The 25,272-nt window shown below is 44.4% G+C and overlaps 2 protein-coding genes across 3 annotated transcripts in view; one reads left to right on the top strand and one right to left on the bottom strand.

The window, feature by feature from the left end:
* Window positions 1–25,272, top strand: part of CCDC146 (coiled-coil domain containing 146) — a 214,690-nt gene that overhangs the window by 49,863 nt on the left and 139,555 nt on the right. The window lies entirely within an intron of this gene.
* FGL2 (fibrinogen like 2) lies at window positions 1,898–23,490 on the bottom strand. The gene is made up of 2 exons (XM_069765127.1): window positions 22,841–23,490; window positions 1,898–4,106 (listed from the first exon to the last, which is right to left on the bottom strand). The coding sequence occupies exons 1-2, from the start codon at window positions 23,400–23,402 to the stop codon at window positions 3,400–3,402; spliced, it is 1,269 nt and encodes a 422-aa protein (XP_069621228.1). The 5' UTR covers window positions 23,403–23,490; the 3' UTR covers window positions 1,898–3,399.

A 25,272-nucleotide genomic window follows, 5' to 3' on the forward strand; every position in this document is an offset into this window, starting at 1 on the left:
CAGGGGAGTAGGGAGGGACTAATCGGACTGTGGCCATTGCTGATTGGTCGCAGCAGCCATGACAGGCAGCTGGCGAGACAAATCAGCGACTTGGATTCCATGACAGACAGAGGCCTCGACCAAAGAATATCCGTGATAGACAGAAGGACAGAAAGACGGAAGTGACCCTTAGACAATTATATAGTAGATTTGTACATGCTAGTCATTATTTGTCTGAACCACGTTGCCCTGTTTTTAAGGGGTTTTTTTAGGGCCTTGTTTGTACTGTATATTCTCTCACTGTGTGATTGTTTTGTAATAAAGATTATTGTTGTTTAATTATAAATTATCTCTACTTATATCTATATATATAATTGCCTATAGGGTACTTCCATCTGTTTCTAACTTCCGTCTGCCTGTTGCTGAAATCCCAAGTCGCTGATTGGTGGCGGCCAGCTGGCCGCCACCAATCAGTGACAGGCACAGTCCGGCCGCGAATTGGCCCCTCTCTACTCACCTCCAGTCAGTGCCCCCACCATACTCCCCTCCGGTCAGCGGCCACATAGGGTTTTAGCAGTCCGTTAAACGGACTGCGTTACACCGCGGCATAACGCGGTGTAACGCAGTCCGTTAACGCTGCTATTAACCCTGCGTGACCAACTTTTTACTATTGATGCTGCCTAGGCAGCATCAATAGTAAAAACATATAGAAGAAAGGAAAAGGGGATAGCAAGCACATCCATCCAGTGTAAGTAAAATATCCAAAATTTATTAGAACATTTTAAAAAACAATATTAAAAAAGAGAGAGAGAGAGACCCTCTCTGCCTGACGCGTTTCTGGCGCACCACGGCGCCCCTTAGTCATAGTTCAGTCAGTTCCTATGACTAAGGGCGCCGTGGTGCGCCAGAAACGCGTCAGGCAGAGAGGGTCTCTCTTTCTCTTTTTTAATATTGTTTTTTAAAATGTTCTAATAAATTTTGGATATTTTACTTACACTGGATGGACGTGCTGGATATCCCCTTTTCCTTTCTTCTACTTCTGCTGAAATCACCAGCAGGTACGGCACCCACCAGCTACATTCATTTGCAACGGCTTACAGATGCATGTCTCGGCGTGTCAAGCTCCAACCCTTTCCTCTTCCCCCTCCTCTCTTTCTTGAGTAAAAACATATAATGTTAATAATAATAAAAAAATAAAAAATCATTATATTCTCACCTTCCGGCGCCTTTCACGCACCTCGCGACGCTCTGGTCCCAAGAATGCATTTCGGCAATGACCGGAGAGGATGTAACGGTCTCGCGAGGCCGCTACATCATCACGTGTTATTGCCGCAATGCATTCTGGGACCGGAGCGTCGCGAAGAGCATCGCTAAAGACCTGGCCTGGAGCCGGGGGCCGCCGGAAGGTGAGTATATAACTATTTACTGCAAGATTGATTTTGTCTTTGTTCTCTGGTTGTGACCAGGCTTGTTCATGTTTTTCCCTCAACTCACTCTACAGGCCAACAGCTACTCTATGGACACAACCCAAGAGCCCCTGCAGAGGGCATTTCCCCTGTACAGGGTGAAAGAGTGAATACCAGTGAGCCGATACCTGCTAAGCGGAGTAGATAGCTCATTGTCTGTAGATGCTTATTTAAGTTGACAGATTCCTAACAGAACTATTTCATAGCTGTACTGTGTGAGGATCATATTTTATCCGGTATCATGACTTAAACTTCTCTCGCTCATGTGTTTATTTTGATATTTTACAAGATTAACATTCAGCCCTAAAATGGTAAAGTCCTAAGTGAAGAGCATATCATGCATTCCAGTATGGGAAGTGAAAACCTCTGACTGCCTCACCACGAGGAATTGTAGGAAGGAAAACTAGAATATGTGCAGTTTCATTATTATCATGAAAGAAAGACTCGAAAAGTAATGTTGTATTTCCCATTTATTCTGTGCTGCTAGAACATTCTTAGGCCGTATTTACAATATACAGACAGTATAATAAAATATATTCTCTTTAGAACAATCTAACAACAAGCACGTTCTTCATAAATACAGAGTATAGGTACCTGCAGCCAATAAATATAATGTCTCTCATCCGGCATTACGGACTCAATCAGTCACTTCTGTTTGTCATTGCAAACTCAGTTATAACAGGACAGGAGTCTGGATGAAGGTAATAGCGAAGATTCTTTTTTCTAATTTCAAGAGGTTGTCTGCATTATCTTTTTTGAACAGATGTGTTAGGACGTGAAAATTAGAGATGAGTGGATCGCTTTGTACAACCCTGATTCATGGTTTAGGTCAGTGCTCTTTGGCCGTGGACAGGAGCTGCGAGAATTTCTTGACCTGGCATATCATCACCTTTGCGCCACACAGCGCACAGATGACATCACACCAGACCAGCGAATCGAACATCTCACCAATGAACTCAGAAGTTCGGGAAATGTACTCCACATCTACTGTCCACGGACAAAGAGCATTGATCTGGAGCATGGACTGGGGTTGTGCGAAGCGATCCACTCATTTCCATTATAATGCATAAGCTTTAGAAGGTTCTCCTCCTACGCTTGTTATTGCAGCGCTCCTGTTCCCAAAATGATGACTGATGGAGGAGCATGTGCCCAGCCTAGTCCAGCAGCCTCCTCCAATTGTAAAACCTCTTTCCTATGTACAGTGTTCAGTTTGTTGCTTCTTCCTTTGTCTCGTCTATAGGAAACATAAATCAGCCATTGCTGATTTGTGACCCTGATGTTGAGTATTTCTGGTCATGGATTTGCTTACATTGTTACCAGGGTCTCAGTGATCATAGTTGCATTGCAGCAGGAGATCCGTCAGATCTAGGACATGTGGGCCACAGTGTTTCCAATGAGATCTATTTCCATGTAATCATTTAGCTTACCAATATAACACAGCTTAGAAACTGTAGATTGTGCTCAGACGACGCCATATTTACAGATAGATGACACATGAGAGCTAGCTACTTGTATGCACTATCCCATTGCTGGTGCCACATTTATTATACAGTTATATAGGAGTAAGCAGTCAGTAGTCTAATAATGCCACACTACTTATCAGGGCTGTGGCAGCGGATTGTCACCTGCTAGTTATCGCCAGCACCCTCCTTTAATTGTGCACAGTTTCCTAATTTAAGGTGCGTGTCAGGAAGGGATTAAGGTGCAAAAGCATGTATTACACAAAGGTCCAATTTGTAGATATCACAGCATGAACATGTGTACGAAAGAGCCTCAGTAACACCTTATATCATATGATTATAGTAGCGCCTTCCCTAGGAAGCCCTGGTAGCACTTAGTATATAACCATTTTATTACTTTCTCAGTTTTCAAGATCTTTGAAAATAATTAGTAGAAAAGAAAATTCCTAGAAATATGATTACATTTACCGTATGCTTACATACCATGTTGGCTTTTATGTTGAAAAGTCTTTTGGTCTGATCATCATCCTAGCAGTCTTAAAAGCTTGCCTGAAACTGTTTAAGTTCTCCTCAGAAACACCTTGCCATGTACCCCAGAAAATCCCATTCCGCACTCCCTTGTATTCTTTCTCATAGTATTTCCCATTAAGATTTGCAGACATGCATGCGTCAAACCACCATCCAGAGCTATAGTAAGCCCCACAGTTTCCAGACGGATACCTGTCATTGTCCTTGTCTGGAGTAGTAAAAAATTTTTGGTCATGGTTGTACTGTTTACTGAAGTGGAGTGCATCACCAGCCGTTCCACTATAGCCATTGACCGACAATTTATACTTAAGATATTCATTGGCCACATAGAACTCGTCATAAACGGCATATTCTTTCATACCCTTGAAATCCTCAAGTTCAATTCTCAGTATCATGTTACTGCTTTTAGACAATAGATGAAGCCTCTCATTTCCCAACCAAAACTCTCCACTCAGGTTGCCAAAACCATTTTTGTATTCATCCCATGTCCTATTGAAACTTATGCGGCCATCTTCACGCCTCTGCACCACCGTCCAACCTCCACCCATGGATTCCATATCGCAGAAGACTTCAAATGTCTTATTCCTTGGATCTGGCATGACTTGGTAAATGCCATTTAGTCTTTTGCCCAACTTGTAGTAGTCTGAACAGTCTTTGAAGAAAATCTGTATGTCTAGAAATGAAATGGATAAAAAGGAAACATTAGGCAGTTGTATGAAAACCACTATTAGTTATGATAGAAGATACTGTGAAAATACATATGAGAACTAGATCGCATATATTATTGCCTTTTTTATCTGTGTACTGTTTTTAAAATCAAATAATTTTTATTTAAAAACTTCAAATACAGATTTTCCTTCTTTCAAATAGCATGAGTGACATAATAATTACATAATATAAATTATAGACAAAGTAAATCAACTTCAATACCTTAATCCACCCCAAGCCCAAATCCCAACATTCCAGAGAGGAACGTTTTCATTTTCAGAGCAGTTCTAGAATACCGGAGTATAAAATTCGTAGAAGGTGGGAGAACAAGGAAAAATGAAGACTATTCTATCTCTCATTAGATCATTGGAGTATCCAGCCAAGCACTCTGTATCTTTTCAAATTTGCTAACAGAGTTACGTTTATGATAGATTCCTCTTTCCAACCAGATTATATTTATCGCTCGTTGTAGTTGTCCCATAGATGGAGGTTGTGCGTCTGACCAATGAAGTGCAAGAAGTTTACATGATTGAAATAAGATTTGAGAGATACCTATGAATAGGGGAAAGTCAGTATCCACTCCATCTTCAAACAATCCCAATATATATACAGGTGTTTCTCACAAAATTAGAATATCATCAAAAAATTAATATATTTCAGTTCTTCAATACAAAAAGTGAAACTCATATTATATAGAGTCATTACAAACAGAGTGATCTATCATTTTTCAAGCTGGTGTTATAAAGTATTCTAATTTACAGAGATAATGACTTTTGGGTTTTCATTGTCTGTAAGCCATAATCATCAACATTAACAGAAATAAACTTTTGAAATAGTAAATTAAAATTTTTTATAAGACCAGCTTGAAAAATGATAGATCACTCTGTTTGTAATGACTCTATATAATATGAGATTCACTTTTTGTATTGAAGAACTGAAATAAATTAACTTTTTGATGATATTCTAATTTTGTGAGAAACACCTGTATACAGGGATCTGTTAACTATTTCACTCCATACCTGTGTACTGTTTGGTAACACCGTAGCAATCATGGAGGGGCACGTTATTTCACTATATTCTGCGTTGGCTTCAAAGGTAACTGTACATTCAACACTCTTTGCATAACTCAATAGTAGGTGCGAATATAAAAACTTTGCAATGTATCTTATCGGAGAATTCTATTTAATTCTCCACGAGACACTTTTTCCCTCTCATCCTGCCTCTTGAACCTTTACTCTAAAAAATAAAACTCAACTCTGCCTTGCTCAAGATAAAATGTGCTGCAAGTACAGCGAGGTGTCAGATTACACATCCTTTTGCTCTATGGAGAGGAGGATTGAGACTCAGAGTGAGAAAACAGGCAGGGGAAATCACCAGTCTTGTGGAGCTTTCTAACAAGTTTTTTTTTGCTTCACCTCAGAGCTGCATTCACATTTACACAGCTGAGTACTGCTGTTTAATATCCTCCATACTGCTTCTTGTTTCTGTGTGTTAATTAAAGAATGAATAACAGGAATAATTCTCATTATGCTGTGTATTGGGGAGATCATAGCAGCTAGTCGCCACCCACTAGTCAATTGCAAATTAGACATAGAAAACTGTTGAAATTGCAAAACACAATTCTGAAATTATTGCCAATCGTGTAGGATATATAGAGCAACACATTATTAACCCCTTCCTGATATTGACAGTTTCCTTTTTGCTCCCCTTTTTCCAAGGGCCATAACTTTTTTATTTTCCTGTCCACATAGACGTGTGAGGATTTGGTTTTGTAGGATGACTTGTACTTTTGAATGACACTATTCATTTTAACACATAGTGTACTGGAGGACAGGAAAAAAAATCCAATTGTTACATTGCGAAAAACACGCAATTCGGATATTGTGTTTTGGAAATTATTTTTACGACGTACGCTGTGTGGTAAAAATTATCTGACAATATGATTCTCCGCATCAATACAATTAAGACACTACAAGCATACAGTTTTGTAATTATTTTAGTGGTGAAAAAAATTCTAAATTTTTTAAAAATAATTGTTTATGTCTCAGTTTCTGAGACCCATAACTAGAGATGGATGGACCCATGGATGTTCGGATCCAGCGAGTTTGGTTGACCAGTTAAAAAAATGTTCAGGTTCGGGAACAAGAACAATACCAGAACCTGGACCCCATTCACTTGAATGGGGGGCCTGAACATCCAGTGTTTGCCGCTCTGTCATGTGCAATACAGCGCAGCAAACACTGCTGCTGATCGCGGGGTAAAATCATTACTGCCAGTCAGAGAGCCGTGATTCCCACGCTGTCAAATGACAGTGTGAGTGCGCATCTTTGATCGGAGGTATAAAGTTTACCTCCAGTCACTGGTGTTGACTGATGGGACTACTGCTCCTATCAGCCGACGCCTCCTGCCGCTAATAATAGTGAGAGCAGGAGCGGCTGATGGGAGTATTCATCAGCCGGTGCCTGCACTATAAATAAATAATTTAAAAAGAAAAAATGGCATGGGTTTCCCTGTATTTTTGATAACCAGCCAGGCAAAACTCACAGCCGGAGACTGCAACCCTCAGCTGTCAGCGATAGCAAGGCTGGTTATCAAGAATGGCAGGGGTTCCCATGCTGGTTTTTTAAATTATTTAAATAAATAATAAAACAAAATGGCATGGGGTCCCCTGCCCATTTTTGACAATGAGCCTTGCTAAAGCAGACAGCTGGGGGCTGGTATTCTCAGGCTGGTAAGTGGTCATGGATATTGCCCCCCCACCAGCCTAAAAATAGCAACCTGCAGCCACCCAGAAAAGGCACATCTATTATGTTCTGGCACTTTGACAGGCTTTTCGCACTTGCCTTGAAGTGGTGGCAAGTGGGGTTCATATTTGTGGGGTTGATGTCACCTTTGTATTTTCCGGTGACATCAAGCCCATGGCTTAGTAATGGAGAGGCATCTATAAGACACCTATCCATTACTAATCCTATATTTATATTGTAAATAAACACACAGCAAGAATAAAGTCTTCTATCTGAAATAAAAACAAAACACACTTTTCCGTTTTTTATTTAAAAATGACAAACACAGTTATACTCAACTAACACCCTGTTATGGACCTGGTGGTTAGGAGCACCCGGAACGACCTGATGGTTAAATTCACACAGGACAAGCTCTGGGAAGTGGGAGCTCTGCTGACCGCAACTCCTAATCCTATCACACAACTAGAAATAGCCGTGGAGCGTACCTAACACGACCTAGACGCCTCTTCACAGCCTAAGAGCTAACTAGCCCTAAAGATAGAAAATAAAGCCTACCTTGCCTCAGAGAAATTCCCCAAAGGAAAAGGCAGCCCCCCACATATATTGACTGTGAGTTAAGATGAAAGTCACAAACACAGAAATGAAACAGGTTTCAGCAAAGGGAGGCCAGACTTACTAAACAGACTGAGGATAGGAAAGGTATCTTTGCGGTCAGCACAAAAAACTACAAAAAGACCACGCAGAGTGTGCAAAAAGACCTCCGCACCGACTCACGGTGCGGAGGTGCCACTCTGCATCCCAGAGCTTCCAGCTAGCAAGGAAAAATCATAATAGCCAGCTGGACAAGGAAACAATGAACAAATAATTTAACTAGCAGGGACTTAGCTTCTGCTGGAGGAGACAGGTCACCAGAAAGATCCAAGAGCGAACTGAACCAGTACAAGAACATTGACAGCTGGCATGGAGTAACAATCTGAGTGGAGTTAAATAGAGCAGCCAGCCAAAGAATAACCTACGTCACCTGTGGAAGGAACCTCAGAAGCAGCAGCTCCACTCACAGCCACCAGAGGGAGTCCATGGACAGAACTCGCCGAAGTACCATTCATGACCACAGGAGGGAGTTCGATAACAGAATTCACAACACACCCATTCCATTGAATCAATCATCTCCTGTAATAAAACGAAAATAAAAAAACAACAATATCCCTCACCTGTCCGATGTTCTGTCCCAGGCCGTAATCCATGTCTGGGGATTAATTGTTTTCAACCTGGACGGTGCTAAGATGCGACCACCCAGGCTGAGAACCACTGGCAAATGAGATGCTGTGAGCGCAGCATCAGTGAGTAGCGGTGACGTCATCATTACTGCAGGTCAGTGAGCTTGCATTCCCAGCCGGGACTCTGAACTGCAGTGACCTCCCTTCCATGAGATCACCACTAGCATAGTGAGAATTTCACTGCCTTGAATTTGAACTGCGGTGAACTCGCCTCTGCACTGTGAGACGTTTTCTCACTGTGCCAGTGTTGATCTCACAGAAGTCACTGCAGTTCTGGGGCCCGGCAAGGAACACAGCATCAGTGACCTGCGGTAACCTCGATGATGTCACCGTTAGTCACTAATGCTGCACTAGCAGCAGCTCATTCACCTGTGGTTCTCAGCCTGGACGGTTGCATCTTAGCACCCTCCAGGTTGAAAACTATTAAGAGCATCAGAATTGTTACATCAAATCTAATAGATTCGCCTTTTCTGGGCGGCTGCGGGCTGTTATTTTTAGACTGGAGGGTCAATATCCGTAGCTCCTGACCAGCATGAGAATACCAGCCCCCAGCTGTCTGCTTTAGCAAGTGTCATGATCCAGACTGGGTTTTGAGTCCTATTTTCCATTTTTCACGGACTGGTCATGTCAAGAGTTAATCTTTCTCAGCCTCTGTCTGGGTTCAGATTGGCTATTTATCGCCGCTGCTTCCTGCAGGCGATGTCAGTTATAGTTTTTGCCTAGTGCTGCTGTAGCTGACTCTGATTGCTCAGATTTGTCCTGCTGCATTTGCTGTCTGAACCCGTGTCTCTGTTTTCCCCTATTCTCGTCTTGACTCGGTGTTTCCTTTTAGTGTGCTGACTCCCTGGTTTTGACTTGGCTTGTATCCTGACCTGCTTCTGTCTTTTGTCTTTTGGCTTATCCGCTCCTGACTGTTACTGACTCCCTGGCTTGTCTCTGACCATGAGTTTGCTTATTCCTTTGATACTGCGCTACAGTTTAGGATTTGACCCGGCTTGTCTGACTATCCTGCTGCCACCTGTGGTGGCCTCACTGCTGCACTGCAGGTCAGCTCTGTTTAGGTGCAGTCCTGGTTCCACTCTACAGCCATCTAGTGGAGCCTGCACCTACCTGCATTGCAGCAGCGTGACATTATAACTGACCAGAAACAGACATTTTTTTCCTTTGCTCTGCTTTCTATGGATCCGCTCCTTACCTTGGCGGATCAAATGTCTAGATTGACACAAATGATACAGAATCTGTCTGTGGAACATAGGGCCTTGGCCACGTCTCATAACCACCTGCAAAGAGAGTTTTCTGACACTGTTGATGTCTCATTGCACTCTCCTGAACCTAAGGTCAGACTCCCAGATACCTTCTCCAGGGAAAGGGAGAGGTTCTGTACGTTTAAGGAGAGTCTCAAGCTATTGTTTTCTCTTAGACCCCGATCGTCTGGAGATGAGAGTCAGCGAGTGGGGATACCTTGTGCCAGTCATTACACTGGCTACCCATCCACTCCAGAATCCAGTACAAAACTACTACCCTCATCCACAAAGCACTCCATGGCTCAGCACCACCCTACATCTCCTCTCTGGTCTCAGTCTACCACCCTACCCGTGCCCTCCGGTCCGCAAATGACCTCAGGTTAGCATCCTCAATAATCAGAACCTCCCACTCCCGTCTCCAAGACTTTACACGTACTGCGCCGATTCTTTGGAATGCACTACCTAGGTTAATACGATTAATCCCCAATCCCCACAGTTTTAAGCGTACCCTAAAAACTCATTTGTTCAGACTGGCCTACCGCCTCAATGCATTAACCTAATGATCCCTGTGTGGCCTATTTAAAAAAAAAAATAAAAAAATCAGGTTCCTCGCATTATGTTCTCATTCACTTTATGCAGTTAATAGCCCTCTGTGTCTGTACTGATACATACTTAGGCAGTTAACTGGTTCATGCAGCTTTACATGAACACCCGAGCCTTACACTATGGCCGGTCCGAATAACTAAAGCAATTGTTACCATCCACCTCTCGTGTCTCCCCTTTTCCTCATAGTTTGTAAGCTTGCGAGCAGGGCCCTCATTCCTCCTGGTATCTGTTTTGAACTGTATTTCTGTTATGCTGTAATGTCTATTGTCTGTACAAGTCCCCTCTATAATTTGTAAAGCGCTGCGGAATATGTTGGCTCTATATAAATAAAAATTATTATTATTATTATTATAATTATTTTCTTACGTCGGGAGGGACCTCAATCGTGGGCTTTTTCTTTACATACTTCTGCCCCTGAACGTATGTCTGTGGATAGGTTCGTGAAGGCCTTAGGACTTATTTTTGACGAGCCTGACTGGGTCAGAGTGGCAAAGGACACAATCATGAGTCTCTTTCAGGGTAAGCTCTTGGCTGAGTGGTTCCGAGTTCCGTCTATGGTCCACTGAGTTGTCCTGGGATGACTCTGCGCTGAGATGTCAGTTCAGGAGAGGACTGTTGGATCACCTGAAGGATGCTCTTGCTCACCATCCACCACCAAGCTCATTGGAAGAGGCTATGACTCAGGCTATTCATATGGATCGGAGGCTGTGGGAGAGAGGTGTTACACAGCAAGAGGTTCCGTTGCTCCCTGCTAATCCTGTTGTTTTGCCACCGTCTGATCCTATGGAGGTGGGGGCCACCAACCTCAAGGAGAAGGAGAGGAGATGGCGACGTGAAAGAAAGCTGTGGTTTTACTGCGGAGATCCTGGACATTGGAAAAAGGACTGTTCCTCCTGCCCACCGACTAGCAAGCGGCTGAGTCTGGGTGTTTGTCGCGGAGGTCACTCAGACTCTCAGGTACCTTTTCCTCATTCTCTAAAGCATTGTTGGAAGTGGAACTTACCGTAGTTGTGGGAGTTGCTTCACGCCCACTTCTGCTTTTATGGACTGCGGGTCATCCATGAACTTTATTGACTCTGACTTGGTGACCAAGTGTAAGTTAGGAACAGCTAGGCTGGAGACTCCTATTCATATTGTTGCCATTGACAAAACATTGCTGGCTAATAATGTCATTAAATTTGTCTCGGAGGAGTTTCTCCTTATAGTGGGTTCCTTGCACCAGGAATGTATTTCATGTTTTGTTCTGGACAATCTGCCTGCGGCACTGGTGTTGGGGTTCACTTTTTTACAGTTACATAACCCTCTGATAGATTGGGAATCTCGGGACATTGTCAAATGGGGTCCTAATTGTGTAAAAAATTGCCTAACTGTACTTGTGTGATCCGTTAATCTGGAAGGTATTCCGGAGTACCTGAAGGATTTTGAGGATGTTTTTTCCGAAAAGGAGGCCGAGATCTTACCACCACACTTCCCTTTTGACTGTATTATTAACCCCTTTCTGACCTCGGACGGGATAGTACGTCCGAGGTCAGAAGCCCCGCTTTGATGCAGGCTCCGGCGATGAGCCCACATCAAAGCCGGGACATGTCAGCTGTTTTGAACAGCTGACATGTGCCCGTAATAGGCGTGGGCAGAATCGCGATCTGCCTGCGCCTATTAACTAGTTAAATGCCGCTGTCAAACGCAGACAGCGGCATTTAACTACCGCTTCCGGCCGGGCGGCCGGAAATGACGGCATCGCCGACCCCCGTCACATGATCAGGGGTCGGCGATGCTTCAGTATTGTAACCATAGAGGTCCTTGAGACCTCTATGGTTACTGATCGCCGGTAGCTGTGAGCGCCAGCCTGTGGTCGGCGCTCACAGCACACCTGATTTTCTGCTACATAGCAGCGAACAGCAGATCGTGCCTGCTTCTAGCCTCCCATGGAGGCTATTGAAGCATGGCAAAAGTAAAAAAAAAAGTTAAAAAAATGTGAAAAAAATAAAAAAATATAAAAGTTTAAATCACCGCCCTTTCGCCCCAATCAAAATAAATCAATTAAAAAAAAAATCAAATCTACACATATTTGGTATCGCCGCGTTCAGAATCACCCGATCTATCAATTAAAAAAAAGCATTAACCTGATCGCTAAACAGCGTAGCGAGAAAAAAAATTCGAAACGCCAGAATCACGTCTTTTTGGTCGCCGCGACATTGCATTAAAATGTAATAACGGGCGATGAAAAGAACGTATCTGCACCAAAATGCTATCATTAAAAACGTCATCTTGGCACGCAAAAAATAAGCCCTCAATCCCAGATCATGAAAAATGGAGACGCTACGAGTATTGGAAAATGGCGCAATTTTTTTTTTTTTAGCAAAGTTTGGAATTTTTTTTCACCACTTAGGTAAAAAATAACCTAGTCATGTTAGGTGTCTATGAACTCGTACTGACCTGGAGAATCATAATGTCAGGTCGGTTTTAGCATTTAGTGAACCTAGCAAAAAAGCCAAACAAAAACAAATGTGGGATTGCACTTTTTTTGCAATTTCACCGCTCTTGGAATTTTTTTCCCGTTTTCTAGTACATGGCACGCTAAAAGTACAACTCGTCCCGCAAAAAATAAGCCCTCACATGGCCAAATTGACGGAAAAATAAAAAAGTTATGGCTCTGGGAAGGAGGGGAGTGAAGAACGAACACGGAAAAACGAAAAATCCCAAGGTCATGAAGGGGTTAATCTGGTTCCGGGTGCTAAATTTCCCAAGGCCCGTTTGTACAACCTCTCTGGCCCGGAGCAAAAGGCTATGAAGGAGTATATTTCTGAAAGCCTAAGTAAAGGTCACATCTGTCCCTCCGTCTCTCCTGTGGCGGCAGGATTCTTTTTTGTAAAAAAGAAAGATGGCGGTTTGCACCCGTGCCTCGATTTTTGGGAATTAAATAAGATCACAGTGAGAAATACCTATCCCCTCTCGCTCACCCCTGATTTGCACAATCAATTGTTGGGGACCAAGTGGTTTTCTAAATTGGACCTCAAGGGAGCATATAATCTAATCCGTGTTCGGGAGGAGAATGAGTGGAAAACAGCATTTCTCATTTCTGAAGGGTTATTTGAGAATTTGGTTATGACCTTTGGTCTCACTAATGCGCCAGCTGTTTTTCAGAATTTTATCAACCATGTATTTTCTGATTTCATTGGGCGCTTTATGGTGGTATATTTAGACTAGCTATTGAACCCGTTCTACGCCCGGGTGGCGAGCATTTATATTGGTATATGGTCTCCATCCTTGTATGTGCTGCTCCATCCTGCGTCCCCATCCTGTCATGTGCTGCACCCATCCTCCGTCCCCATCCTGCGTCCCCATCCTGTCATTTGCTGCACCCATCCTGCGTCCCCATCCTGGTATGTGCTGCACCCATCCTGTCATGTGCTGCACCCATCCTGCGTCCCCATCCTGGTATGTGCTGCACCCATCCTGCGTCCCCATCCTGTCATGTGCTGCACCCATCCTGCGTCCCCATCCTGTCATGTGCTGCTCCCATCCTGCGCCCCTGTTCTGTCATGTGCTGCTCCATCCTGCGCCCCCATTCTGTCATGTGCTGCACCCATCCTGCGTCCCCATCCTGTCATGTGCTTCACCCATCCTGCGTCCCCATCCTGGTATGTGCTGCACCCATCCTGCGTCCCCATCCTGCGTCCCCATCCTGTCATGTGCTGCACCCATCCTGCGTCCCCATCCTGTCATGTGCTGCACCCATCCTGCGCCCCCATCCTGTCATGTGCTGCACCCATCCTGCGTCCCCATCCTGTCATGTGCTGCACCCATCCTGCGTCCCCATCCTGTCATGTGCTGCACCCATCCTGCGTCCCCATCCTGGTATGTGCTGCACCCATCCTGTGTCCCCATCCTGTAATGTGCTGCACCCATCCTGCGTCCCCATCCTGGTATGTGCTGCACCCATCCTGCGTCCCCATCTTGTCATGTGCTGCACCCATCCTGCGTCCCCATCCTGTCATGTGCTGCACCCATCCTCCTTCCCCATGCTGCGTCCCCATCCTGTCATGTGCTTCACCCATCCTGCGTCCCCATCCTGGTATGTGCTGCACCCATCCTGCGTCCCCATCCTGCGTTCCCATCCTGTCATGTGCTGCACCCATCCTGCGTCCCCATCCTGTCATGTGCTGCACCCATCCTGCGCCCCCATCCTGTCATGTGCTGCACCCATCCTGCGTCCCCATCCTGTCATGTGCTGCACCCATCCTGCGTCCCCATCCTGTCATGTGCCTCACCCATCCTGCGTCCCCATCCTGGTATGTGCTGCAATCATCCTGCGTCCCCATCCTGGTATGTGCTGCAACCATCCTGCGTCCCCATCCTGGTATGTGCTGCAACCATCCTGCGTCCCCATCCTGTCATGTGCTGCACCCATCCTGCGTCCCCATCCTGTCATGTGCTGCACCCATCCTGCGTCCCCATCCTGGTATGTGCTGCACCCATCCTCCGTCCCCATCCTGGTATGTGCTGCAATCATCCTGCGTCCCCATCCTGGTATGTGCTGCAACCATCCTGCGTCCCCATCCTGGTATGTGCTGCACCCATCCTGCGTCCCCATCCTGGTATGTGCTGCAATCATCCTGCGTCCCCATCCTGGTATGTGCTGCAACCATCCTGCGTCCCCATCCAGGTATGTGCTGCAACCATCCTGCGTCCCCATCCTGGTATGTGCTGCACCCATCCTGCGTCCCCATCCTGGTATGTGCTGCACCCATCCTGCGTCCCCATCCTGGTATGTGCTGCAATCATCCTGCGTCCCCATCCTGCGTCCCCCATCCTGGTATGTGCTGCAATCATCCTGTGTCCCCATCCTGGTATGTGCTGCAATCATCCTGCGTCCCCATCCTGGTATGTGCTGCAATCATCCTGCGTCCCCATCCTGGTATGTGCTGCAATCATCCTGCGTCCCCATCCTGGTATGTGCTGCAATCATCCTGCGTCCCCATCCTGCGTCCCCCATCCTGGTATGTGCTGCAATCATCCTGCGTCCCCATCCTGGTATGTGCTGCAATCATCCTGCGTCCCCATCCTGGTATGTGCTGCAATCATCCTGCGTCCCCATCCTGGTATGTGCTGCAATCATCCTGCGTCCCCATCCTGCGTCCCCCATCCTGGTATGTGCTGCAATCATCCTGCGTCCCCATCCTGGTATGTGCTGCAATCATCCTGCGTCCCCATCCTGGTATGTGCTGCACCCATCCTGCGTCCCCATCCTGGTATGTGCTGCACCCATCCTGCGTCCCCATCCTGGTATGTGCTGCAATCATCCTGCGTCCCCATCCTGCGTCCCCCATCCTGGTATGTGCTGCAATCATCCTGCGTCCCCATCCTGGTATGTGCTGCAATCATCCTGCGTCCCCATCCTGGTATGTGCTGCAATCATCCTGCGTCCCCATCCTGCGTCCCCCATCCTGGTATGTGCTGCAATCATCCTGCGTCCCCATCCTGGTATGTGCTGCAATCATCCTGCATCCCCATCCTGGTATGTGCTGCACCCATCCTGCGTCCCCATCCTGGTATGTGCTGCACCCATCCTGCGTCCCCATCCTGGTATGTGCTGCAATCATCCTGCGTCCCCCATCCTGGTATGTGCTGCAATCATCCTGCCTCCCCATCCTGGTATGTGCTGCAATCATCCTGTGTCCCCATCCTGGTATGTGCTGCAATCATCCTGCGTCCCCATCCTGGTATGTGCTGCAATCATCCTGCGTCCCCCATCCTGGTATGTGCTGCAATCATCCTGCGTCCCCCATCCTGGTATGTGCTGCAATCATCCTGCGTCCCCATCCTGGTATGTGCTGCAATCATCCTGCGTCCCCATCCTGGTATGTGCTGCAATCATCCTGCGTCCCCATCCTGGTATGTGCTGCAATCATCCTGCGTCCCCATCCTGCGTCCCCCATCCTGGTATGTGCTGCAATCATCCTGCGTCCCCATCCTGGTATGTGCTGCAATCATCCTGCGTCCCCATCCTGGTATGTGCTGCAACCATCCGGGAGCCTGAGCAGGCGGGGACACCGGCGCGCTGTGGGGGTCAGGTGCCGGTATCGCCGCCAGCTCAGGCCCCCCAGCACTTCCTATACTCACCTGTCTGTCCCTTTCCAGCGCTGTGCGCCGCCATCTTCCCGGTCTCCTGGCTGTGACTGTTCAGTCAGAGGGCGGCGCCGGCGCGCATTAAGCGCGTCACCGCGCCCTCTGAACTGAAGGTCACAGACCGAAGACCGGGAAGATGGCGGCGCTCAGCGGTGGAACGGAGGACAGGTGAATATGGCCGATACTCACCCTCCTGGCGGTCCCTGCTTCTTTGTTGGAGATCGCGGTGTGCGTTCAATGTGAACGCATACCGCGATCTCCCGGGAGCGTCACTCTGTGAGGCCCAGACTGCGCCGGCGCTTGCGCCAGCGCAGTCTATAAAGGCTTCGGACAGAGTGACGCTCCCAGCGTTATATTATAGATGACATCCTTGTGTTTTCATCTAACAAACAAGTTCACATAGATCATCTAAGTGCAGTTCTCCAGAGATTATGGGAGAACTCACTCTTTGCGAAACCTGAAAAATGCACATTTTTGTCCAAGAATTGTCCTTTCTGGGGTTCATTCTGTCTGACAAGGGGTCTCTCATGGACCCTGGGAAGGTACGGGCCATTGGGGATTGGGTGCAACTCAGAGACTTAAAGGGTCTTCAATGTTTTCTTGGGTTTGCAAGCTATTATAGGAAATTAAGAAGTTTTTACGAGTGGTCAAGCCCCTCACTGATCTGACTCGTAAGGGGGCTGATCTCAGCTGGTCAGCTCTGGCTGTAGAGGCGTTTGCTTTATTAAAGGACTGCTTTATATCTGCCCCTGTTTTGGTCCAGTCTGATCCGTCTGAACCGTTCATCGTTGAGTTGGACACGTCGGAGGTGGGGGTGGGAGCGATGTTATCCCAAGGACCCGCCACTTTGATTAACCTGAGGCCCTATGCCTTCTCAAAAAAATTCTCTCCTGCTGAGAGAAATTATGATGTTAGGAATCGGGAGCTTTTAACTATCAAGTTGGCCTTTGAAGAATGGAGGCACTTTTTGGAGGGGGCTGTTCATCGGATCACGGTGATTACGGACCACAAGAATCTGTCTTATATTGACTCCGCCAAACGTTTGACTCCCAGACAGGTGAGGTGGTCGCTTTTTTTTCACGCTTTAATTTTTCTATCACTTTTCGACCTGGTTCCAAGAATGTCAAGGTGGATGCCTTATTTTGCAGCTTGGATCCGATATCACTTCCCGAACCTCCTTCCTCCATTCTTCAGCACAGGGTGGTCGTGGCAGCAGTGTCCTCAGAATTGGAGTGGGAGATTCCTGAGGCTCAGTCTCTTGCTTCTCTGTCTTTGCCTGGCAAGCTCTTTGTCCCAGGTCTGTACTGGTTGAGGGTGCTCCAGGAGTTCCACGATTCTGCTCTTAGTGGGCATCCTGGAATCTCTGCCACTCAGAGCTATTGCTAGGCTGTTTTGGTGGCCCTTTATGGCTTCCGATGTCGCCCTGTTCGTGTCTTCCTTTGAATCTTGTGCCCATGCTAAAAGCTGTCATAACCAGCCGGCCGGGAATTGATGCCATTGCCAATTCCGGATAGACCTTGGACTCATTTGTCCATGGACTTTATCACTGATCTCCCTCCTTCCAATGGCAAAACTGTGGTCTGGGTGGTGGTGGATAGATTCAGGTGCTTTTTGTACCTTTGGCGAGATTGCATAATCCTGAAATACTTTCTAGGTTGTTTGTTGAGCACGTGGTGCGATTGCATGGTGTGCCTCTAAATGTGGTTTCAGATTATTTATTTAAATAATTTAAAAAAACAGCATGGGGACCCCTCTATTCTTGATAATCAGTCTTGCTATCGCTGACAGCTGTGGGCTGCAGTCCTCAACTTCCAGTTTTGCCATGCTGGTTATCAAAAATACAGGGGAACCCACACAGTTTTTTTTTAATTATTTGTTTACAGCACAGGCGACGGCTGATGAATACTCCCATCAGCCGCTCCTTCTCTCACTGTTATTAACGACAGCAGGTGTCGGCTGATGGGAACAGTAGTCCCATCAGTTGACACCAGTGACTGGAGGTAAACTTTATACATCCGATCACGGCTGCGTACTCACGCTCTCATTTGACAGCATGGGAACTGCGGCAGTCTGACCAGTGGTAATGATTTTACCGCCGATCAGAAGTGGTTTTTGCCGAGCTCTCATGTGCGGGGAGCCGAACCTGAACAGTAACACAGACTTCCTGGTGAAGTCCGTATTCGGTGTTCGTTTCGGGTTCGCCCATCTCTACCCCTAACGTTTTCATTGTTTGGTCAATAGAGCTGTGTGAGATCTTGTTTTCTGAGAGACCATTTTGAGATAGATACGGCACATTTTGATTGCTTCTTACTGCATTTTTTGTATTTGTGGCGATGTGGTAACCAAAAAAAAAATAATGAAATTTTGGTATTTTTATTTTTTTCTGTTTACGGTGAATACAGATCAGGTTAACTAATATTATATTTTGATAGTTCTAACTTTTCTGGATGCGATTATACGACATGTCTACTTTGTTACAGCTTTACTAAAAATGTGGTGGAAAAGTGGGGTGAAATGTACTTTTGTTTGTTTGTTTTTTTCTCACTTTATAAAACATTTTTACTGTATTTATTAGTCTCATGACGGGACTGCAACCTGCAATCGTCTGATTGCTTTTGCCGTATACAGCAATGTCGTAGTATTTCTGTATCGAGCAAAAATCATACTCTCCTTTTGAAGCGCAGCTATAGGCTGGGTCTCAATGCATCTTTGTGATGGCAAGCACAGAAGTCTTCAGCAGAACCGCGGCTGCCATAGCAACGCATTGGCTATCTGTGATCATATCACAAGTGTTCCAATGGGCATATAGATGCCATATATATATGCCAGCATTTTGTTAAGAGATTGACAGTTTAACAGTGAGGGGCGGTGCTCCGCTTCACCTGTTGTTATTAGAGTCAGATCCTGGCTGTGACACACAGCCATTATCTGGCAGCTATGAGCAGGCTCAGCTCCCGAGCCCGCTCCATACACCCACTTCTATGTATGGCAGATGTCGGTCAGGGGTTATTAAGGGCAATGGAAACACCCTGTTGTCAGTTTACTTCTACATTTCTAGAAAGAATACTAGACATGCATGTCTTAAGACAGGAATGAGAGCTGACAGATCTTTTTCAAGAGGTCAATTTCACACGTCTTGGTTTTAGAGGAATACAATTTAAAGCACGGCCAATTCTAGCCATATTTTTTTGTAATTCAAATTGGCCTAGCAGCCAAGGAAAATATAAGCCCTTTTTATTTTACTGCACCCCACTAATTTCTAGAACATTCTTTCCATGACTCTTAACCTCTGTAGATTCTCGTGACCCATGTGGTTACTTCACCTAGAGAATTAGATTTTATTTTTTTCCTGTTGTAGAGACTATTAATTACAGGAGAGCTTTCCAAAATACACTGATGTCAGCATTTGTTAATATTGGGAGACTGACACTTCAGATATCTTCTCTTATTTGGATCTCACATTTAACGTGAACAATTTCAAAAAAGGTTTTCTGGTAGACAAAGTAGACATTAGCTAGGAAAGAAGATCACTAAACCCAAGACTTGGCTTGCCATGAAGGAAGGGTGGATAATGTCACAGCGCATTGGTTTCCTCTTTTATGTATTGGTTAATTTCCCGGACATTTAATTTTCCAGATGTTCCTAGGAGATAAAGTATTATAGATGCAGCTATCCATCTATGATTAAGTGGCTAAAGGAAGTGACAGAAGTGAACTGAACCTTATGTCCCATACATATAAACATTAATATTTCATCCTGATCTCATTTAGGAAACACTGGGATAACATGGGAAGTATAGCGTGTACTTACTGTGTGTGAACGCGCACTAGTGAGGTGACCTCACACAGAAATGTTATTCCGTATCATGTTTTCGTTGATTTATATTATTTTACTGGTATGAATGCACTTCTCACTGCAGACTATAGCCCCTTCATTAAGTCAGGCGTTTCATACACCAGTATTAATGAATCGGCCTTGCAAGAATAAGAGTCACTCAATTCATTAAGAGGCGCACAAAACCTAATGAATTTGGGTCATCTTAATAGTGGCGCCTCGCCAGACTCCAAGGACTGGAGTAACATTTCTGTCATATAAAACGCCGACACTATTGACAAATTTGACATGAAGCATAGCCATGTCCTGTCCCGTCCTGGCTCCTCACCAGCTTCACCCATTTTAGCGAACCTGCTTGAAAACGTCAAAAGTTGTAACATTTTTTGCCCCTGTACGTTGCACAAAAAATTGTGACTTTTCAAAGTGTTTTACGCCATTTTTCTAGTGAAAGTACTTTGCTGAATAGACCCGTAGTTGTTTTCTGTGCTAGAAGGCCGGTGAAGTTAATTTTTCGGCAAAATGCTATGTCCCCTTTATCATCATTAGTTTATTCTAGGTTTAACCATGCAGCCATGTAACATTGTAGGCTGTGCTTCATGGGATATATGGTACCATGTTTAAACATCAGTTATACTACTATATAATCTACTTACAGGTTATTCAGAATATTAAAAGCTATCACCTTTCCTAAGAATAGGTGATACTATGCTTATCGGTGAAGGTCTGCCGCTGGGAGAACTGTCAGTCACTTAATGGACCGCCCACTGAACACAAAATCCCCGAAAGAGCCAAGGGTTAAATGAATAAAACACAGGTTATACTGAATCTTTTTTTATACAATTATATATATGTATGTCAGTCTCCTCAGCTCTATAATTTCCTGACTGCAATTTCATGGTGACAGGTTCTCTTAAAGGGAACTAGTCATAAGGTTTTATGCCCCAATACTAAAGTCTCTGTAATGCTGAATATATCCATACTTTTTTCTTAGAAATCGGACTTTGTGTTTTAGAGAAATTTGTTGTTGAATTGTGATGCAATGAGCCACAAGTGCAGTAGTTGGGCATTGCATTTACAACTCTGCTGTCTTTTTCCCACTTTGGGAAGAAAATTTCCTAAAATGTAAGACTATACTTCTAAAATAAAGGTATTCATGTAACCAGCATTACAGTGCCTTTTCACAGATGGCATTGGTTTGGAGTATAAAAACCTGATGACAAGTTCCTTTAGGGTATGTGTCCACGTTCAGGATTACATCTGGATTAGCTGCGGAGTGAACCCGCAGCGTCCAGATGTTACAGCATAGTGGAGGGGATTTTATGAAATCCTGTGTCCACTATGCATGCGAACACGCACCCGGCGGCCCTGCGTTTCCGGACATGCGGCGAGTCTTTTTAGAACTCAGCATGTCTGTTTATCTTGCGGTGACGCTCCGTTGCCGCAAGGTAAATCACAGGGCCCTATGAATGGGGTGCGGCGATTCCAGATGTGTGCAATGAACACATCCAGAATCACCGAGCGTACAGAAGGGGTGGCACTTTGGGCGGAGCTGGTTTTCCGCTCCGTCCAAAGCACCATGATTACGGACCGTGGGCACATACCCTTAAACTAATTTTATTTACAATGTTCATTGGGGTTTTTGGTATCTAAAAATTGGTTGCCTATGCTCAGGCTAGACCATCATCGCTTCATTGGTGTTGATCTGACAGCTGAGACCTCGCTAATCAGTGGAATCATGGACCTACAGCTCTCTTGTGCCCTCTTTGGTTACACTGGAACGATGGGCTGCTCTTATGGTTCTTGAGCCTGCTCCTACAGCTTTCCCTTTAATTATGCACATCGGCATGGCTTCCAGACCCTATCTGATCATGCGTTGATGGGCTATAGGTCCCTGGGAACACAGTTAAAGTTTATTAGAATGAAAGATTAACTTTAACTCGAATGGTTATGGTTAGGTTATAGCCAGTAACGCCCCTTTGACAGCTTTAAAACCACACCACATCTGATGATATACATTTCTGCATTGTATGATATTCCACATTTGTTTCTATTCTCACCATAGAGCCAATCTATCTGCCTCTCCATATATGTGAAGATCACTTTAGCTTTAACAAGCCCCTAGGAAGTCGTTTTGAACTCAGCAAGCTCTGCTCTCACTTGCTAAAATCAGATGCCAAATCTATCTGGTGGAAAACATTTTTGTCCAAAACTAGCAGATCCCAACTCGTACATGCACCTGTTTCTCTGTTTTTTTTTTTTTTTTTAATTCATCTAGTTTTCAAGTTTAGTTTTATCACATCATTAAAGTCACCTCTTAGTTCCCAGATATTTCCAAATAATCTTTTTAGGAGAACAACAGGTTACAAACTAGAAGAGACTTGTAGAGACAGAACGTATCAGGAACGGAGCCCTTGGAACAGAAATGTTTTCTTAAACTAAAGTAGTCCTTATTATTGGCTTTTGTAAATCTGAAGTTTCCCGTTGTTTGTTCCTTCGGTGCCAGGAGTAAACGTTCTTTATAAACACCGATGCCAAGCCATGTATCTGAAATGTGTTTTTACTTTATTGTGTTGTACTCTGGTATTCGTCTATAATCATTGCTAGAGTCTTGTTTAGGCATGTGCAGTATCTTAGTGTGTGTAAGGATTAGAATGTAGGAAAAGTTCATCACTTCATGTGGAAAAGAATGCAGATATCACTTTGGCTTATTTGCCTAAATGTATCATCTGCCAAAAACATCTGCTAGTGCAGTTGGCTTGTTACTATTGTTTTTGGGGAGAAATCTATACATATTAAACACCAGTATAGTAGAAAACCTTATAGTAACACTGATACACAAGAGAGAAGAATAAAAAGAAGACTTACCTCTGATTCCTTCCTTGGCTTGGCAGTTGTCGGAACACTTGTTCACATTGTCGAATGTGAATGACAGGTTTGCCATCTTCCTGTCAATGTAATCGTCCACATTGTTCATGCTCATCTTCTCCATCTGATCCTGCAGGTTGGTAATCTGAGATCGTGCATTCTTCAGACTTATGGACATTTTCTTAATCTTAGACTGCAGATCTTGCATTTGATTCACCTGCCCTCCTCCATCGGGGACCTCTGTGTTCTCCTTCTCTGTGGTCTCATCTGCTTGCAGTTTGCAGTCTTGACATGATTTCTTAAGGTTATTAACCATTTCTTTAAGGCTCTGTACTTCCTTCAGTGTTTTTTCAAGAAGCTGCCACTGCTTAGGTAACTGAATTGTCATAGGAGGCAAAGTGATCTGGTAGGGGCAGTTCCCATCTTCATCACATTTACCCCCATTCTTCATTTTTATAGGACAGGCATTGCCAGGGTTTCCTGCTGGAACATCCTCTTGTTCTGCATCGGTGTGCCATGCTGACAAGGCTGCGAAGGTTATCAGACACAATAGAGACTTCATAACTTTGAAGAATGGAGCAAGAGCCTCAGCTCAGTTTATATAGGACCCGTGTCTGTGCTGCAACAAGGAGCATTCACTGTTCTCAGAAATGGGTGGGAGCTCTTACAAAATATTGTCAGATAGACGCAAACGAGAACTTCCTGACAGCGTGATAGAGGGGAAAAAAGTTTTTTTCTATTTTGGACAGCAGCTGAGAATAGATTGCTGAGTAGCAGTAAAGTAAAAGTGAAATGATAAAAGTGGAATAAGAATTGTGCAATGTTACTTTCACATTTGGTTCTATTTCTTTACAGTAGATATATTAGGGTGGCATCAAGAAGACAAATAATAACACCTACACAAATCCAACATAAGACCGATAATGAAATATTAAAATAATCTTTAAAGAAAACAAAGTGGACAAGACACATACATTAAAACCATATATGACAAAACAGACAAGATAAAATAAATGAAGGTGGAGGAATACAGTGCAAAAATTATAATGTAAATGTATAGTAAAGAGTGACCGAGACGAAATAATTAATCATATAGAAGATTCCATAGACATTGTTAAGGAACAAAAAGTGCTTGGTTCTTGATATCCCTATCTATAAATATAGTAGTCAAAGAAAGTGAGTGCAAAAATATGAATGTATAAATACAACAACAAAGTGCCAGTGCACAATAAAAACATGCGGCTCTTCAAGGGGTAAGCAAATGTACTGTCCCTGACCTGATAAACTATAAAAATGAGGTGCCCAGGGCAGTTCTATTATCTTTAGTACATCTATAATTCAGTGTGACAGCAGCTGCTCCTCACTGCTACCCCTCCTATCTGGGACAATATGTCACACAGCACAGCTTGTGGCCTGAGGACCAATTGTAGCCTGTAATGAGATTCTTTGAAATGCAAAACATCTGGTTACAGATATGCTAGCCTGTGGCTGGTGGCTGCTGAAAGGAGTAGATAAGGTGGTGAAGTGGCCACGCATATGGAGAGGTGGCCATGCAAGAGTGAGGCTATTTATATTGTAATTGATTGAATTTATTGATCTGACAGCATGGGAGGCGCAACTCTCTGAAAGGCCAACATTAATCTTACCGCCGATCAGAGGCAGTGTTTTCCTTTTCTGGTGCTGTTGTGGTACCCAAACCAAACTTTTTTTTTAACTGCTTGACCGAACCCACCAGACCCGAACGTCCAGGGGTTCACCATCTATAGTTGGGAGTCCTAAAAGTGGAATCGGCACATAATATACGGTACATTTATACAATATAGTTTTGACATGCCATAAATAAATGTATCAGAAAGTAGTGCCCTTTTTTTAAAAAAAATTCTTGTGGCCCTTGGGATTTTTTTTTTATCTGACAGTGTGACCGCTAGATCAGAAAAGATTATCCACCCCTGGTCTAGCATAAATGGCACATTAAATTTGGGGCCATTTTACATGCTTCTAAACATGCTTATTAGATACTAAGTTTCTTTTGTGTTATGAAATGTCAATTCCATATTCCTTCTGATGGATCACTTCAACTTTTTTTAAATTATTATTTATTTGTCATAAATAATACTAGGCAAAGATTTTGGCCTATTCGCTTTGAATGTACGGGTTATCAGTTACTGTTCAGCCGCTCATCCTTGTAGCCTCCCTTCAATCATAGAAACAAGACTGGTGAGATGATTGATGTTAGGTGGTATTGATCATTTTGCTACTCACAACTGCTTTACAAGTTTGCATTGGTCTGGAGCACAGTCAACTTTGTGATGACAAATATTGTAAATAACTCGCAGCAGTAAGTTGTTACAAACATGGATTTATATATAATACTGCATTTCTCCTCACAGTGGGAAGTTCATAACTGCTCACATTGCATTAATAGATTGCAA

Source organism: Ranitomeya imitator, chromosome 4 (genome assembly GCF_032444005.1).
Source record: "Ranitomeya imitator isolate aRanImi1 chromosome 4, aRanImi1.pri, whole genome shotgun sequence".
Lineage (NCBI taxonomy): Eukaryota > Metazoa > Chordata > Amphibia > Anura > Dendrobatidae > Ranitomeya > Ranitomeya imitator.

Excerpts from the sequence above, each read along its gene's own strand:
- FGL2 (XM_069765127.1), bottom strand. The coding sequence starts at position 23,402 with ATGAAGTCTCTATTGTGTCTGATAACCTTCGCAGCCTTGTCAGCATGG. Across the intron at positions 4,107-22,840 it reads AGCCAAGGAAGGAATCAGAG|ACATACAGATTTTCTTCAAA; the intron begins GTAAGTCTTCTT and ends TTTCATTTCTAG.